Source organism: Tinamus guttatus, unplaced genomic scaffold, assembly GCF_059628265.1.
Source record: "Tinamus guttatus ecotype Peru unplaced genomic scaffold, ASM5962826v1 Tinamus_guttatus_pri_ptg000650l, whole genome shotgun sequence".
Lineage (NCBI taxonomy): Eukaryota > Metazoa > Chordata > Aves > Tinamiformes > Tinamidae > Tinamus > Tinamus guttatus.
Genome location: NW_028289184.1, coordinates 450,423 through 468,670, shown reverse-complemented (window position 1 = coordinate 468,670; position 18,248 = coordinate 450,423). Strand labels below are relative to the sequence as shown.

General features: G+C 52.0%; 1 protein-coding gene across 1 annotated transcript in view; it reads right to left on the bottom strand.

Annotated features, from left to right (window-relative positions):
- Nucleotides 1-11,756, bottom strand: part of RALGAPB (Ral GTPase activating protein non-catalytic subunit beta) — a 52,910-nt gene extending 41,154 nt beyond the window's left edge. The window contains exons 1-3 of the mRNA XM_088536058.1: nucleotides 11,676-11,756; nucleotides 6,246-6,458; nucleotides 5,517-5,719 (exon numbers count right to left, since the gene is read on the bottom strand). Of these exons, the coding sequence (XP_088392184.1) occupies nucleotides 5,517-5,719; nucleotides 6,246-6,428 (386 nt within the window). The 5' untranslated portion in view covers nucleotides 6,429-6,458; nucleotides 11,676-11,756. The remainder of the gene's footprint in view (nucleotides 1-5,516; nucleotides 5,720-6,245; nucleotides 6,459-11,675) is intronic.
- Nucleotides 11,757-18,248: the final 6,492 nt, after the last annotated feature.

Sequence of the window (18,248 nt, the reverse complement as noted above, 5' to 3'; positions counted from 1 at the left end):
ATTGTAACATACACAAACGAAAAGAAGTGCTGGAATTAGAGGAAAGGTGCTGCTAGCAAACTAGTTTAACTTCTTCTCAGTTCTCTTTTCAGTTTCAAACATGGGTCCACCTTGTACACCAAAGCCCTTGCTTTAAAAAAGGCTAGAGAAAGGTTGTTAAATAGAAAAATCAAACCAAAGGAGAAGGGACAAGGAGGGAAGCAAGGGAGGAAGCTGAGAGCATTAAGCTCCTCTACAGTAACCACCATGTACACTTTATTCCAGCTGAGTCGCTCAGTGCAGAGTGTCCTGTGCCCAAGAGCAGCAGGTTTGCACCCAAACAGTCAGCCCAGACACGGCAGAATAAGCACTAAAGCAAACAAGCACCAGCTATCACTGTGCACCAGTTCAAGAAGCAGTCAAGAACAGTGGCAAACAAAACCAAGGCTGCCACAGAGTTTAAAGAGCGGAGGTGAGCAACATCTGCCCGAAGTTTAAGGTACAAGCACTCTCCTCATCCCTCACCCGCTTGCTGAAAGGATGGAAAGAAAAGCCAGGGAGATCTCTGTGTGTGGGGCGCCACAAGGCAGCAGCGCCCAGCCCAGGGACCCCCGCCGAGGCGGCGCAGTGTGGGCCACGCGGTGTGCCAAGGTGCCAGCACAGCGCGGGCCAGGCCGTGTGTGGAGGCCCAGCGCAACGTGGGCCACGCGGCGTGCCGAGGCGCCGACACAGCGTCACCCAGCCGGCCTGCGGGACATGGGAGGTCCTGCAGGGTCGCTGACCGACTGGCAAGGTTGAAAACTATCCTAACTCTTATCCTGACAGAATAAGCGTTTAAGTAAAATACTAGAACAAAGATCAGAAGGAGACAAGACATTTAATATCTACTCCAAAAATTCACAGGCTCCCAGGGACTGTTCTGGGCTTCAGCAGGTTGCTCAGTTATATCCTATAGGTTATATCTATATCCTAAGGCTATACCCTTAACAGATGGGCCAAAGCTCACCACAAACAAGCCCTGCCCTGGTTTTGGAACTATTATTATTTATTTTTTTTTTCAGAGAAACAACAGGGCAAATACTTCAGCACAGGATAGTCTTAATTTTTATTCTCTTAACATTTGAAAGCTGTCTCATGACTTAGGCCTGTAGCAATTTAGTGAAACTATAGAAGAGACTTACAGTTAAGGAACTCCACATGCAAGATGCCTAAGCTACTCCGAGCTACTCTGAGAAAAGCCACTTCAAAGTCTCCATTCATCTACCGGTAACTTTTTTTTTTTTCCCAAAATCAAACCATCAGGAACTTTATTGGCACAATTTTACAGCCATATCTTAGGATTTCTACAGAGCTTGGTCTTTTGCTTCCCACACTCTCATGAAACCTTGGAAATACTCCCGTTGCCTATTTAACTCAGAAATCCTTACCGAAACCGAAGGTTAGGGTTTACTGGGCTTGGACAGCCTTACACTACATGGTGTCCCCAGGGACTCCACAGGCCTCGGCAGTGCCGAGCCCCTGCCCCAGCCGCCCAGGGGGAAGGAGGGGATTCCCACATTTGGGACAAGCAGCTGCAGCACTGCAGACTGATCTCACTGCAGCAGCTACCAAGCAAGCAGGCAGCAAGGCTGCACCAGCACTGCACGCGCAGAGAGCCCGCGGGCTGCTCAAGGCTGCGTGGCCGCGTCACAAGGGGATGGGAGGTCGATGCTGCAGGGGAGGATCCAGGCGCTCTCCCTCTAGGCAAGCCAGTAAGAAAAGGCAGCGTGACTCGCTCCTGTCCTTCAAGGTTCTTGTTCTTCAGCTACACCTCTCCCAGTGATGGAGCCTGTTGCTTTGGTTGAGCATTATTCAAACTACAGTAAGGCATACAGGAATTTTGTGAATGTGTTCTTCAGATAGTATTTGAGTTTGAATTGCTCCTTGGAGGCTTTTTGAGGCCATCCAAGACCTTCCAATTGCCCAGCCCTAGCTTCCAAGGCTCTCACTGCAACTTTGGATGACCACACTTAAAGGATGAAAGAGCTACATCACTTCTAGGAACCCTCGGCAACTCACAACATCCTACACAGCATAGTCTCATAAATGTTTAGTGTGTTCAAATACTGTTAGTATTTTAACTTGTCTCCTGTTAGGCACCTCTTGCAAGAGGTTCTCCGAAACAACAGCTGCTGCAAGAGCTCCATGCACATGTTCTATGGAGTTCTACCACCACAAGAAACCTGCATCAGTCGCATACAGCCAGAAAGTACTTGTGCCTTCTCCTTCCGGCTTACTTACAGCCCATTTTATTCTCGCTGGAGTGAATTCTCAACGCAGGTGCAAGGAAGAGAAACTCACCCTTATTTCTTGAAAAGGGAATAGTGATTTAAACATCATAGGTGCCTAGCAACAGCCATGAAAAATGGTGTCTCCAGCAAGGACCTTGGGGAAGAACAACAGGAACCTGTTACATGTTTTTGAGGTATCATCATTTTCTATCCCTCGCTGGGCCTGAATGTTAATTATTTCATTCAAAAAGTATCAGATTCAGTCCAACATCCAGCATCAACTTCAACAAGTGAAGCTGGGAAAGAAAGGTTTAATAGTAGCTTCTGCCAAGAGCAGGTAAGGAACAGGACTACTTAAACGCCTACTAACAAGGCCTCTGACAGGGAAGAAGTCAAGAGACATTTAATACACTAGTGAAGAATTAGTACTCTAGTGCACCAAGTTGTGAAGATTTCTGGACAATAGACTGCAGGTGCTAAGCTCTGTAGTAGATGGAGGGGGTCAGTCACTCTGCAGAGAGTTTTCTTTAACAGGTTGCATATTTATCAACAGTATTTTCATATTGATTATGTCAATAAAATAAGCTGTCTTTGATTTGGACTCTGCTTAATGTAACAGTACCTGGAACTTCAACTTTAAGACTTCTCTGCAGTACAGCTTTATACCAGCAACCATCCATCAGCAGTAGCCTCTGCTGATGAATGTAAAATATAGAATAGCTGTAGTTAAACAATCTTGTGTTTAGAACAAGTAGAAGCTGCTACTTGCAACCAGTGCCTAAAATTCAGGCAGTCTCATTGGACATCAGCCTTCTCTGTGCAAGATTAATAAGTATCTGCGTATGAAAATAAGCTCAGAGACCAACATGTGCATAGTAAGAGACCTGTAAGATTAAGACCTCCAATTGAGACTCAAGTTCTCTTCCATTTTCTCTAACTTTTATTTTAGCTGGAAAGAAAAAAAAAAAAAATCATATTTGGATACCACTGTTTTCCAGATCTTCACACCCATTTATTGCAGATTACCTTCAGCCAGTAACTTAAGAGTTATCACACCATACAGAGAAGTTGGTCTCAGACACAAGAATCAGCAGCATAGCAAAAGCCAGAGAGCATCATCCTTACGGGTAAGGTCCATAAGAATACCCAAGCATCTGAAGATGATTTGTATTAACTGTGTAAATACCTTTGAGACTCAGCCCAAACACATTCTCATAGAATCATAGAATGCTTAAGGTTGAAAGGGACCTCTAGAGATCATCTAGTCCAACCCCCTGCACACGCAGGGTCACCTAGAGCACGTGGCACAGGACTGCATCCAAGTGGGTTTTGAAGATCTCCAGAGAAGGAGACTCCACAACCTCTCTGGGCAGCCTGTTCCAGTGCTCTGTCATCCTCACTGGTAAGAAATTTTTCCTTAAGTTCCTATGGAATTTTTGGTGCTTCAGTTTCCGGCCATTTCCTCTAGTCCTATCAGTGGCCACCACTGAAAAGAGGCCAGCAACATCCTCTGCACTCCCTCCCTTGAGGTATTTATATACACTGATTAGATCCCCTCTCAGCCTTCTCTTCTCCAAGCTGAACAGGCCCAGCTCCCTCAGCCTCTCCTCATAGGGCAGATGTTCCAGGCCCCTGATCATCCTTGTAGCCCTGCGCTGGACTCTCTCCAGCAGCTCCACATCCCTCTTGTACTGTGGAGCCCAGAACTGGACACAGTACTCCAGATGCGGCCTCACCAGGGCTGAGTAGAGGGGCAGGATCACCTCCCTCGACCTGCTGGAGACACTCTTCTTAACGCAGCCCAGGATTCCATTGGCGTTCTTGGCCACGAGGGCACACTGCTGCCTCATGGTCAACTTGTCGTCCACCATGACACCCAGGTCTTTCTCCGCAGAGCTGCTCTCCAGAAGGTCAGTCCCCAGCCTGTCCTGGTGTCTGGGGTTATTCCTCCCCAGGTGCAGAACCTTGCACTTGGCCTTGTTGAATTGCATGAGGTTTTTCACTGCCCAGTTGTCCAGTCTGTCCAGGTCCCTCTGGATGGCAGCGCAGCCCTCTGGGATATCAGCTACTCCTCCCAGTTTCATATCATCAGCAAACTTGCTGAGGGAGCACTCTGTGCCTTCATCCAGGTCATTGATGAATAAATTGAAGAGGACTGGACCAAGGACTGACTGACTCATTGCTGTGGCCATGAAGCTAGAGGTACAAATACAGGGATGGGGAGGTGTCTCTGTTCCTCCTTCTCTCCTTGGCCACTGGTTTGTCTTGCTCTCCTGAAAAGCTTTGCAGGATGCTTTATTCTGACTTTATTCTGAAGTGAAAGTTACGTGAAGAAGCAGCAGTGACCACCTAATCTGTAGGAATTACTATTCACAGAGCTCTCCATTAACACTGCCTTGAGGTGCTACTAGGTAATAGAAGTGCAGCAGAGCATTTTGAAGGTCACTCAACGATACAAAATTAAGGCTTCTTTAAGGCAGATGATCTGGTTCTTACAGATCTGTAGAAAAATATGGATTTGAAACGACTTCCTATTATTGAAGTACCATTTCGGAGGGCTTTCTCCTCTTCCTTACCCACTATCTGTGTGCTCCACAGTAGCACGTAAACTTTTCTAATTTCAAATCAAGTGTTTGTGGAGAACTCTGACACATAATTTCTTGTGCAAGATCTAGAAGCACATGCATCTTCAAAACTACCATGCACTGATGTTTAGCACAACATCAGGGGGCCAGAGAGCAATCACTCCTCTGTGGCATTCTTTAAAAGCTACTGATGACACGTGGTCAATGTCACTTTGCCTATCTAAACGGCACGGAGAAGTGAGCAACCTCACTGTAAGACCACATCAGAAACACAGTCAGTTCTTAGGCAAACCACAGAATTGCCATTATGTGCTGTTAGGTCTTAGCTCTGAACAATACCAAGCGCTCAGCGATGCTACCATCTTCCTCCGAGCCCTGCTCATCTAACAGGGACAGTTCCCAAAGTTCCCCAAACAGCAAACACACAAGTCTACTCATGATCCTGAATTAGTTATCTAAACACTGCAGCAACTGCCAAACTTACTACTGAAAATTCCAAGATATGCGTTGAGAGGACACCTACCTCTTCATTTCAGGTTTAACTGTGCTTTGCAATAATTGAACTCTTAACTTAATCAGGTCTCCAAGGTTCAGTGAGGCCTCTCCAGGAAAGGCCACGAGCTGACGACAGCACCGAACTGCCCAGTCTGTTTCCCACCACGAGCACTGTCCCGATACTCACCTTGGTACAAAGAGATTTTGGAGGTGTTTGAGAATGCTTTGAACATAAAGGTTTGGTTCCTTAATAACTGGTAAAGGAATGGAGTCCTTAGGTAACACAAGAGCCATAATCCAGTCTGTATACACATCAACACAGTACTTCACAGTGTCGCCATCCAGAGGGAGGGTCAGTCCGTAACAAACCACCTCCATAGTCCATTTTACCTGAAGGAAACACAAAGCAAGGCCATCAGAAGTCTATCTCAGTGGACATCCAGTGGTTATTAACAAACATTGCATTTGCTATATAGCTATTTTTACTATTATTTTATTGCATGAGAACCGATTCCAATTTGATATATACATGAGTTAGATTCATGAGAGACTTCAGTGTTCTTAGAGTATCAAGGCTGTACAAAGATTGTCAATAAGGTACTCTGAAATCTGAATCTCTTTAGTCTAAATTGTACTCAGACAACTTGGAGCAAATTTCAATAAAATTCTAAATTCCTGATATCTTTTTTTTTAAACTGCAGGCTAAACTTGCTCATACAGGAGCTTAGATAAACACTGCACATCACTTGCTATTTGAGCATAAATCCCACTTACTTACATGGATTACTGACCTAAAAGAGCACACTTCAACTAGCCTATTAAAGATAATTTTTTTTAAGAAAGAGAATCCATAGAAAAATCATTAAGTGGCCAAGGTAGTATGAAGCAAACAGTGTTCTCCAAGGAAACCACTTACTTCTTTGTCCGTTTTGAGCAAGCTCTCGCTCCCGGCCGAGGAGGTGAGCAAGGCCTGCCCGAGGGGCCGCACCACTGCGTTGGCCACCTCCCTCCCGACACCCTCTGGGTAGCTGTGCAGCACGCTTGTGTTGCCCTGCTCATTCTGGAGGACAAGGTGCAAGGATCTCCACTCCGAGTACATAGTGCCGCTACGCGACAAGCCAAACACAACCTGCTGGCAAGAAATTTAATAAAAGACAAAAAGAAACATGATTAGTAGAAAGTGCATGCCAGTAAGTTACCAAAAGTGAGGCTGGATGTCAAGCGCAGCCCCTCGGAAGGGTAAGACGCACCCAGACGTACGACACCTTGGAGAGCTGGGGGAGTCAAACAGCATCATCCAGTCTCACTATTGATACAGCTGTGAGCTTCTTTGTTTAAAACAGAGATTATATTTTCAATTGAAAAGCTAACACATGTGGAATAGCAATGTGTTTGAGACACCTAAAAACAGGAGAAACAACCTTTCTCCACATTACCCCTTCAGGAAAGGGGTTCTTGCAAATTATCCTTCCCAAATTGGTGGCAGAACTGCAAGTACTTCATTAACATAAAAAGGGATTTTTTTAAAAAAAAAAAAGTCATTGCTTCAGCTCCCCCATAGTCAGAAACAGATACCAGAAAGCTTTCAGGAAAGTCTTAATCACGCTGCAAGACAAAATTCAGCCTCTTCTTACCTTCACAGAATGCAACTCCCAGGGCACACTACTCAAAATGATTGAAAATTGACTGGCTGACCAACAGAGAAGTACAGCCGTCCTGAAGCAATCCACCAAAGCTCAGTTAATCCTTCCATCACTAGCTTAAATCCAGTATCACTGTGGGAGGATAATGCATTTTTAAAATTGTGATTCAAAGTTTTACTTTGAGTTCACCTACTGCTATGGAACTTGAGCCATTCACATAAACCCAAAAGCATTTTAAAGTCTCTAAGATCCTCAGGTTGGTCAGCATTGCCTCCCACACTACCCTCATCTTTTTGCTGTATGAATACATCTGCATCTATAACACAACCGGGACGTACACGGCTCCTACAGTAATTTCTGAAAGATTTGTCAAGATTAACAGGACTGGCACCATTCCACTTTGACTGACACGAGAGAGGGAGCTCGTCCACAACCAGCAGATCTCCTGGTACAAGACCCTACAAGATCCGGAGATCCTACAAGTTCAAGAGGGCCAAAGGCTCCGTCCGTCGCACACAGGGAAGCGGCTCCCTTGGTCGGCCGAGGTCGCCGCACGCACACTGCTCCCTGACCCACATCTGTCCCACTGTTCCAGGGTGATGGAGTGAGACAGGGAGCACAGGGTACCCTTCCAGCTCCCCAGCACGGCTGTGCTGGGATGATTCGCTCGTCGCGGGAGGAGACGGTGCAGGGAGCTACACTGAGGACCCACTTTCCACACAGTCGTGAAGTCACAGCCTGAGGAGCAGGGTGGAGGGAGCAGGGGTCAGGGCGCGGATGTGGCCGCCCAGAGCTGTTCTCCCAGTGCGGGGCAGGCAGGGGGGACGGTGCCCGTGGCACCGTGTGGCTCTGCTCAGCCTCGCTGAGGTGGCCCGAGATGCACCAGCGAGACTGCCGGCCCTGCTCCACAAGTGGCTGTGCTGGGACGCACCAGACACCTCCCCTAAACCTTCCCAGTCTCCAAGCAGACAAGTGAGGTCTGGAGATTTCCTTTCCTATGGCAAAACACCATTGAAACAAGCCTGCCCGCTTAGCTGCCCCCTCGGTGCTGATCTACACCAAGGAGCTATGGAAAAAGCCTGATGAGCCCCTGCTGCAGCCCTTCCTCCTTAAAACTTGGTTTTCTGGACTGCCTCCTTCCTGCAGGCGCAGGAGATGCACGCGCGTGTGTGACACACAGGGAATGTGACCTTAAGCTACTGGGCGCAGCAGGAAGTCCTGCTCTGTCTCTTGGAGAGGTTTCAGCCCCGGCACGGCAGCAGGGGACACGCAGGCCGCGGCACTCACTGGCCTCAGGCCCCGAGGAAAACGAGTCCAGGACAGCGGCTCTTGGGACACAGAAAACTGCAACAAGTTTCAAAAAGACGAGTGAAGGTGACCAACAAGCCGAGTGACAAGCGCCAGCCCCGACAGTGGCTGCAGCTGGTCGACTCCTTTGCTTCACCCCCTGCTGCCTTCTGCCCGGCCTCCTCTTCACCGTCCCTCCACCTGAGCACGGCCTCCAGTGCGGGACACGGCCTCTGGCCTCCAGCACCTCCCGGCTGTGCCAGGCAGAGCTGCCACCCTCTGCCGCAGGATCCTCCCGGCTCCAGGCAGGAAGCGCCCTTGGAACGGGCGCAGGATAACACGTCGCCTGCAGGAGAGCTGTGGCAGCAAGAGAGAGGCCACGACACACAGACATGGCCTCCCGCCAACCTGCACGCGCCTTCACCACCCGTGTCTGCAGCCTGCTAATATCCGAGACTTCCTCTGGTTTGGCCGTACAAGGAGTCTTCTGTTAGTCTTACCAATACATAAGGAATACATTAAAACACTAGCAGCTACTTCAGGTTGTAAAATTCCTCAGACAGAACCTCCTAGGTATCGATTTACTCACCTCCTACAATCAACAGCATTTGCAAGGATCAGAAATTACTTGTCGTCTTGTACTCCAGCTTAACTACCATTTGTTGGGGTTTTACTACATCCTAACAGTCATCTACATTTCAGCTTTGTAAAACTAGACACAACTTGCTGAATTAATACAATGCTAATAAGTATCCCCACATAGGTATGTTTGCACAATATTCAGCTTTCACACATGCAACCTAGACAGTTCTAGAGCAATTGGGAAAACTTTTAGGCACTTTTTTTTTTCCTTGTAGAAGAAAAACTTGCTCCCTCAGAAAGCCACTTGATCTATCAAATTACTGAACAGCTACAGCAACTTTAAAAAAAGAAAAAGAAGTTCCCTCCTCACATATAATCCACACCTCACTTGCTTCAGATTTTGCCATGCCTTTTGCATGTCAGACTACTGAAATTGTGGTGGGCAGCAGGGGTGGAGAGGTACAGAGGCTAAGAAATGGCAAGATTGGTGGCACACCTGGTAGATGAGATGTTAAAAATGATTGTCATTTTTGATGAAATCCAAATCCTTTAGCACACTAAGTAGCACTGGAGTATGCCTGGTTTCCATACAATCCCTCCAAACTCACTTCACTTTTGCCTTCTAGCAACCACCCCCTTACAAGGCATTGAAGGTTAGCTGTTCCAGCATTTCAGAACAATATTCTCAGCATCTAAAGATGCTACGGGTTGGCACGCATGAAAGAACATTGCCAATGAACTTAAAATCCCCTAAAAGAATATATTCAAGTTTTATTTCTAGCCCTGAGAATCTGGAGATGAAAAATGCAGCTAAAGTATTCAGACCCCTGAATCAGCCAAGCGAGACAGCGAGAATTATCCAAGCAAGAGCCACGTGCTGTATTCCCTTCAAAGGCAGGTGCAGAAGCCTAGGATTCAACGCAGAGGTGAGGCTTGGGAGCAGCGTTTGTGCAGGAGGCAGACAGGAGGGACCAGACCCTCCACGCGGCGCATGCAGCCTTCCACGCACAGCAGCTTCAGCCACCTACACCACAGCGGAGTTACCAATACATGGGAAAAACATCCCAGAAACGGGAGCTGCCTCCATTTCACTGAGACCAGGAACGCCAGGGCCCAGGCTGGACTCCATGGAGGCATTAACAGTATTAACTAATAACACAGCAGGCACACAGCAAACGTCAGCAGAGCAGCGCTCAAGGAAGACCTTGCTGAAGACGACAGAGCCCAGTTCAGGCTGGCACCAACATCAAGGGTCTGCACAGTAAAGTCTGCAGATATTAAAGATACTTTAGATATATTCTGGGGAAAACAAGCAACCCTTCTCATTAGTACTTCCTCTGCCAAGAGGCCTGTTGCAGAAGACACCTCCAAGGAACCGACTTGCCGCATGCAGTACTGAAACGCTCGTGACTTTGATCCAGCCATGTCCTGCCTCGCTAACACAGACACTTCCCCCTGCCCCTGCACAGCTGCCCCTTCCCCTCCAACCTTCTGCTGGAGATTCCACAGGGAACAGCTTAGATCTCACAAGACTCAATAACCCATCCCCAGACAGAGCCCCACCACAGCCACTCATCGTGGTCCAACCACTAAACATGCCCTGACATTTTAAATGCCCTGACATTGCATTTTAAAATGAGCAGAAAATAAAATAGGGCACCAGCCAGACAGCAGATTCAGGGAGATCAAGGCTTCAGGCTCTGCTCCTCCAAAAGTTGGTATTTTATGCATTTTGTGAAACATGAAAGAAATGGAGTCCCGTGGCAGGACATGCACACAGTTCCCTGTCAGGATGCTGGAGGAGAGCAGGATTCAGAGCCTTCTGCTAGGCCAGGCCAAGTGACAGGCCACTCGGCCACATGGCGCCGAGCAGAAGGGCAGGGTGTCACAACCAAGGACGAGGATTTGCCCAAAGCCACCACTTATCTGCAGCAGACGTTAGCACGTGAGTCCGACACACAGAAGATTAGGCCTCAGACAAGGTGCCACCTGAACCAGCGCACTTGGGTCTCACCTCTGGCCAACGCTCTCCACCGAGGAGCTCCAGAGACGCCAGCACAAATCCAGATGCTGGGAACTCCAGGAGTCACCCACGGAGCAAAGCATCTACTGCAAGGAAGGCTACCTAGAAATTGGGCGCTGTAAAACCTGAACACCAGCAGAGCCATAAGACAGAGAACATCAACCAGCTGCGAGCTGGGGGTGTTCTGCTTTCAACAAACTCATCCAGGTTTATTGCTCAGACACCACTGTTCCCTTGGGCTGCCAGGGCACCCGTCTGCATGGTGCTTTCAGCAGCTCTCCTATCTCTCGCTGGGGCCTGGAGCTGTTTTATGAGCCCCACTGTAAAACAGACCATTGCCCTGATTTTGGCTGGGTGGAAGTTGCTCCCCATTGTTTATTTCACACTTGGGCTTCTTCCTCTGTCCCACTCCTAACGTGCCCCCCCAACTGCCCTGCTGGGAACAGGGAGAGCTCTGGGCAGCAAGGGGTGACCCTGCCGCAGCCACCAGCCCCGCTGACCGCCGCCGCCGCCACCGCCACCTCCCGGGTGGGTGCCCAGGCGCCGAACACGGGCCGGGAAGGAAGGGAGGAAACCGAGAAACGAGACCGGGCGCCGGGATGAAGGGCCGCGCCGGGAGCCCCGGGCTGCCCCCGCGGAGAGGCAGCGGCGGGCGCCCCCGCACGCGCCCGCGCGCTGCCCAGGAAGGGCCCGGCCGCAGCCCCGACCGCCGCAGGCCCCGCGGGCGCGGCCAGGGAAGGCGGCGCCGCGCGCAGGTGCCGCAGGCAGCGCGGAGCAGCGCGCAGGCCGCGCCGGGCCCAGGCCGCCTCACCTGCGCCGAGTGGCCCGGCGGGCATGTCGGGCAGGGCCGCCCGCTGTGCCCTCAGGCCGCCGGCTCCATGGCGCCCGCGGCAACACGGGGGGAAGACGCCGCGGCTCCGCACTGCCCTGCGCCGCTCCGCTGCCGGCAGCGCCACAAAGCGCACGGCGAAGAACCGCGCGCATGCGCGGAGCCGCCCGCCGCGCAGCTCTCCGCCTAGGGACACGGTCCCAGCCCGGGCAGCGCCGAATAAGTCGCGAGGTGGCCCGTATGCGCGTGCGCGCGCCAGCCCCCGGCGCCGTCCGCCTGCGCCGCGCTCTCACTCTTAAAGGCGCCGCGCGCCTGCAGGACTCTGTTCCATCCGCCCCGCGGCTCCGTCTTCCCCACCGCCTTCCCGCATCCGCGAGGGCTCTAGGCCGCAGTCCAAGCTGGGCGGCCCCGGCGAGCGGGGCCCGGGGCTCGGCCTGCGCCCCGAAGCAGCGCCACGATCCCTCTCTGCCCGCTTTGTCGCTCTGGCTGCGGCCGTGGCCCGGCCGGTGCCGAGGCAGAGGCCCCGCGCGGAGCTGATGCTGGTGACTGCGGGACCCCGGGGGCAGAGGCCGGGCCGGGTGGGACGGGGCTCCCCGGTCCCTTCCCCAGCAGCCCCCTCTGCTTCCAGCCTGGCTCGTCTCCTGCTTCCTCGGCCCATGGTTTTAACCAGAGGCCTTTCCAGCAGCAACTGAACCAACAGCGTCAGCTTGTACTTCCCTAAGCAAGAGCGGCTCGGGAAGGTGCTGACCCCCGCAGTGCAGGGCCTGCTCCCACCGTGGCGGGCACCGGGACCTGGAGCCGTGGGAGAGCCTGACCGGGACCCAGAGCCACGGGAGGGCCCGACCGGGACCTGGAGCCCGACTGGGACCCAGAGCTGTGGGAGAGCCCCACCGGGATGGGCAGAGCAGCGCAGCAGCTGTGGGCGCTTCCTGTGCTCAGGAGCAGCCGTCTGCTCTGCTGTGGGTGCAGAAAGATGTCGGCTGAAATGAGCAGCAGCTGGGAGAGCTCTAAGCCCTTCAGCCACTGTCCCTGCGGGGACACTGTGATCCCACCGCATCAGCACCCTGCAACGAGAACTCAGGCCTTTTACTCTCCTTTGCAGGAGCCAGCCCACAGCAGGGGCAGAGTTTTCCTAGCAAGGATTTGCTCTGTGCTTTAACTGCAAACCCCAGTTTCACAGAATTCCCCCACTCCCTACAAAGCAGGGGGGAACCTTGAGAGACATAACCCTTCAAACCTCTGGCTTCCTATTCCCAGGGTGGGCAGGAAGAGCGGCGCATGAGCCGCAGCTCACAGAGGTGAGCAGCACCAACAGTTCTGTGACTGAAAGATGGGGCAGACCTGACTGGCGGCCACCCAGGTGCCCCAGCTTGTACAGCTGCATGCAGTTTGCCCTCATCCTGAACATCCGCTCCGTTCTCCTTCATGTTCTCCAGCGGAGAAAGGAGAACTCGCAGCTCCTCTGTGGCAGCCCAGTTTTGTGCTCTTCTCCTCCGCGCTCGCTCTATGTGGTTTTCAAAATGACTGTTAATGGCCTGGGGCTGCCTGCCTCGGCCTGTGCTTTGTGGAGCCAGGTCAAAGCAGGTTGCAGGTCTTTCAATTCTCCCTCTGTTCCCACATTAGCTGTTTCGTGCTACCCCCATTAACGCCGACAACGCAGCGCTGCTGCTGCGGGCAAGCCAGCACCTGTGCAGATGCAGGATTCCGCTGGCAAGATGAGCCCCACAGAAGGACTGTCCCCAGGGCACTCCGAGAGCACCTCCCCCTGCAGGCCCCTGGGAAACCCGTGCCCTTTGGTCCCTCGGCTCAAAACCAGGAAAATAACCCCAGGCCGCCAGCCGGGACCCAGCAACTCGCTCTGCTTTGCAGCAGCTGTGTCACAGCAGCAGCAGCAACGCCCCCGTGTCCCGTGGCTATGGGTGTGCTCGGTCCTGTGCCCATACACGGGTGTCCAGCGTTTTCCTCTGTGGGCTAGAGGGAGAGGAGCGCAGGAACAGAGTGGCTGCCTGTGCTCCGCAGAGGGACCCTGATGCTGAGCAGCCCACAGGGCTGCCGGCTGCCCACTTATCCCACACTTAGATTTTGAGACCCCTGTATAAGTAGCAAAAGAGAACAATCAGTTTGGATGGAGAGAAGCTTCTGAACAGGCTAATGCGCTGGTTCTCGTATTATTACTGCATTCGATTCCAGGCAACCTGAGAAACGTTTTGAACAACTAGGGACTCCTAGTTTCAGGTGGCAATGTGCAGCAAAGAGGTGAAGGGTGATGAATTCCAGTAGGTTTTTGCTCATGCCATCTTTTTCCTACCTCACTGCAAGCAGGGGATCATCCTGATCTTCCTGCCTTTACATTTGTCCTCAACAAGCTCAAGATCCCTCTCAGCTGCACAGCCAGGGCACCCCAGGCACTGCCACCCATTTGCCCAACTGCTCTTCTGAAGCAGCCTGTGACTTTGGCCTCCAGGGAGCACAAACCCAGCTAGGAAGAGAGCGTCCTGGCCCTGGCCCTGCCATGCCATTGTGCTCTGTGCTTCACCTGGCTGCCTTCCCGGTGCTTAGGCCCTGGCCTCATGCTTGTCGTGACATTCCAGGATCTCTGCTGTGCCAAGGAAATGGTTTCCATCTATAAAATCATGACGACTCATCCCTAATTTACCATATTTTCCATATATCTATCGATTATACTGTTACAGTTTTATACACTTGCCTGATAAAGACATTAAACTCAATAGTCTTCAGTTTTCCCAAATCCTTCAGAGACCTTTAAAAAAGTGGTATCATTTGCCATGCCCTATTCTTTCCTATGAAGGACATTTTTTGTTAAGGTTACGTAAGTAGGTAGTGACTAATTTTATGTTTAGTCTAGAACTCACAAGTGAATATGATCTTGTCCTAGCAATTTCGTCTTATTATCAGTCTTAAAATCTCTCCTACTAATTTCATTCTGAAGCAGCCCTTCTGGCTGACTCATTCTCCATAAAGAAAAAACTTAGCATGGGAATATCCGTAAGCTGTTCTGTACCAAACAGCAATGCAGACTTCAGCTGTCTTCCTGCAAATCTTCAAGTTTTCCTTCTGCTTTCCTTCTTTCCTTTCTGCGCTATTTAGAGAGCCAACAGAGACATGGGGGTCACCTTAAGCTCAGGCCTCCTGCATGCTGCTTAAAAACGTTTCGGTTGATGCCGGGCTGCGGCTCCCAGGCCGTGCCTGTCCGGCTGCCCCGCTCTGGGGCAGCTCGGGAGCCCCAGCTCACGCCGTGCACCAGAGCAGTCACTGCTGCAAGCGTCTGCTTCAGAGCCAGCCCCTGGCCCCGCAGGGAACTGGGGTATTTCTGCATGGTGTGATTTGATGCTACATTTGTCACATGCTTTCTCTGGTGTGTAGACCAGCAAACACTGTGCTGTGTGCTTTTATAAATATGTCGTCAGTTCCTTTTTATACTGGGCCATACAGTTTCCTGTTTGTTGCCTTCCACATTTTAATTGGCTCATCACTTTTCTGCACATTAAGCACATATCCAATGTGCTCCAGACCAGAGCGCTCAGCCTCCAGGACCATGCATTCACTTCATTGTATATTTATAGTGTATCAGTTCATGCTGCATATATAATGGATATGCATATTTTTATGTGTCCATGTATAGGTTGAATTTGGTTATTTCGGATATTTCTCACTCTGGTCATCTGCCTCTGGTGCTTCCACCCATCTCTGCCAAGGGACCTGGGAGTCTCCCTTGAGCTCAGCTCAGGGCTCTCTGTCCTGCTCGAGCTGTGTTGCAAGAGGACTGGTGTCTGGCTCACCCATTCCCGCCCCTGGCTGGAGACCACGCTGATCCTGACCTGCACGCTGGCTCCCTGGCACCTACCCCGTCACTGGGGGCTTGCCCAGTCACTAACGCCGGTTGTCCTCCCCAGATGTGACCCGGGCCCACAGGCTGACCTCCTGGCTTGGCCTCGTCCTCAGCTGCTTGTCTGACGGCCTGGGCTCGTGGCTGAACCTGGCTGCTGTCCTTGGGTCTGCCCTGCTCCAGGGCTGTGCCTGGGGAGGCCCCTGCCCTGGTGGCCCCTCTGTCACTGTGCCGGTCCCTGCTGCTTACTGATGCCTGAGTACTCGCCTTGGATTTGGCACCCCGCTAAAGAAGGGAAGGCCGTTTAGGAATGAAGTGGGAAACCTCGGCGCAGATTGTCGCCGCAGCCCCCGGAGCTTCAGTGTCTAATCCTGGTGAGGCGGGTGACGGTGCAGCAGGAGGGTGTGTTGGGAGGACAGCAGCAGCACCGGCAGGGAACAGAGCCCCGGCTGCCCGCAGGCTCGTGAGTGAGCGCGCCCCACTGCTGCCCGGAGCGAGCCTGGCCGCGGGAACCAGGGAGCATGTGCACTGGGTCGTCAGCGCAGGTGCCAACCAGCCGTCGGCCAGACCTGCAGCATGAGACCAGCTGCAGCCCCGCTCACAGACCCGAGTCCCCACACAAGAACCGGGCTCGTTCTAGCAGCAGGCGCCACAGGGGCGATGAACATGCTCCGGCTTGCAGCCCACGTGCCAGACCTGGGAAAGCACCGCGCAGCCGGTAAGGGCAATAACCAGCCCTGTGTGGATGGAGTGACCTCTGGCTACTCCAACAGAGGTGTTGAAGATGAGAGATCAGTCTGCAGTTAGTCACCCTCTTCACAAGTCACACGGGGCAGAGTGCTGTGAGAGACGGCAGGATTTCACAGGCAGTTAGAGGTGAAAACAGCTGAATCTCACAGACAACTAGAGGCGGTACTGGGGAACATATCAGTAATACTGTGTAAGGCTGAGATGGAGCAGATTTGGGTATGGATGCGACAAAACTGAACTGATTACCTTCATGCCACCCCTTCTCTTCAGCCCTCCCCTATTGCTATTCATTAATGTATTTACAACATTATTGCTATTCATTACCGCTTTATTAACGTGTTTGAGAATATCTTAAGCAGGGCCACTGGGTGGCACCAGAAACCAAAACATGGATTAAGTTTGGTAGCTCTATATACATATGTATATTTTATATATATATACACACACACACACATATATATATGTATATTTAGTTGGGGGCAGATTGGTACCAAAGATAAGGTGAGAGAAACTGGGGGTGCTATTAACCTGGAGACGAAACATTGTCACTGAGGCATTCCTGGAAAGGACAGGGGCAACAGCAGGCAGATGGCAAAAACTTTTCTTAAGACTGCAATTACAAACACCAAGTTGTCCACAGAGCTTGATAACTCCTGAGTCCCAGTCTCCTCAGCTATTCCATGCTCATAGTTGCAGAGTGAAACTCATTAAACTGGAGTGTTGGTACCCACGCTCTGCTGGAACAGCATGAATTCTTTTTTTGGCAGTCCTAACCTTGTTTGCTTTCTAACTGCTGCCATACCCAGATAAACGGGTGCTCGGGGCTGCAAGGCGTGAGTTCTTCACCCGTGGCACTGTGGCACACGGAGCTGTGCAAGGAAGTTTTTGGATGTTTGGAGTTTTCAAAAAGTTTATCCGCATACATTAGGAATAAAAAAAAAAAAAAAAGAAGAGACTGGGCAGGGGGGTGACGGAGAAATGGGTCTGGACTGACTCGGAACTGTGAGCTGGGACCTCCAGTGCAGTTCAGAGGAGCCAGTGAGGAGCTGGAGACTGGCTGCAGATGAGAAGAAACAGGGCTGTCTGTATTTGCAGGACTCCTGATTTCTCCCAATAGCAGAAATTCTCCAATCTCTTTGTTACAAGTAAGTAGAAAAGCATCTAGTTTCTCTGCAGTCTGCATTGAAATGAAGGGACTCGGTGGCCACCATGGTAGCCAGGAGCAGGCGAGGGCTGACACTGTCCTGGTCACGCTTGTTTCCAGCTCTCCCTGCACCTGCTCTTCAGGGGAGCCAGCCTCCCCCAGGGAAGCAGCAGCCGCCCTTACTAGCGCTTACGCAAAACGCAGCTGACGGCCACGGCTGCACCCGCCGAACCAGCACAAACCCAGTGCTCCTGCAGGACCTAATTCCTGCTCATTGTCACCTGCGAGAAGAGTGTGGGCCCATCCTAACTCTTCTAGAAAATAAAGGGAAAAAAAAAAGATTTAGGGAAAGGGGTAAACAGGCAAAACCGACGTGGAGCAATGAACCAAACACATCCTTGTGCTTCTCCCGGAGCCACAGGAGGAGGAAGATGCCGCGAAGGGTGGCCGGCAGCAGCGCCAGGGCAGCAGCGCCCAGGGCCGCGGCTCCTGCCGCCAACCACGGCCGCTGCTCGGGACCCCGGGAGGGAACGGGAGCCACCAGCCGGGAGCCGCCGGCTCGCGCTGCTGCGGGCATCGGTGCCGCGGCCGCTCGTGCGCCAAGGGCACGGGGGAGGTGAGGGAGAGGCTCCCGCGAGGCCGCCCTGCCCGCTCGGGGTCGGAGAGGATGGGGCCGGGGCCGCAGGGCTCCGTGTCCACCGGGCGCTGAGGGCGGCACGGAACGAACTACGCCCAAGATGGCGCCCCCCCGCGGGACGGCCGCCATCTTGCTTGTAGTCCCGAGCGCCGCGCGGCCCGTGCGCGTGCGCGGCCC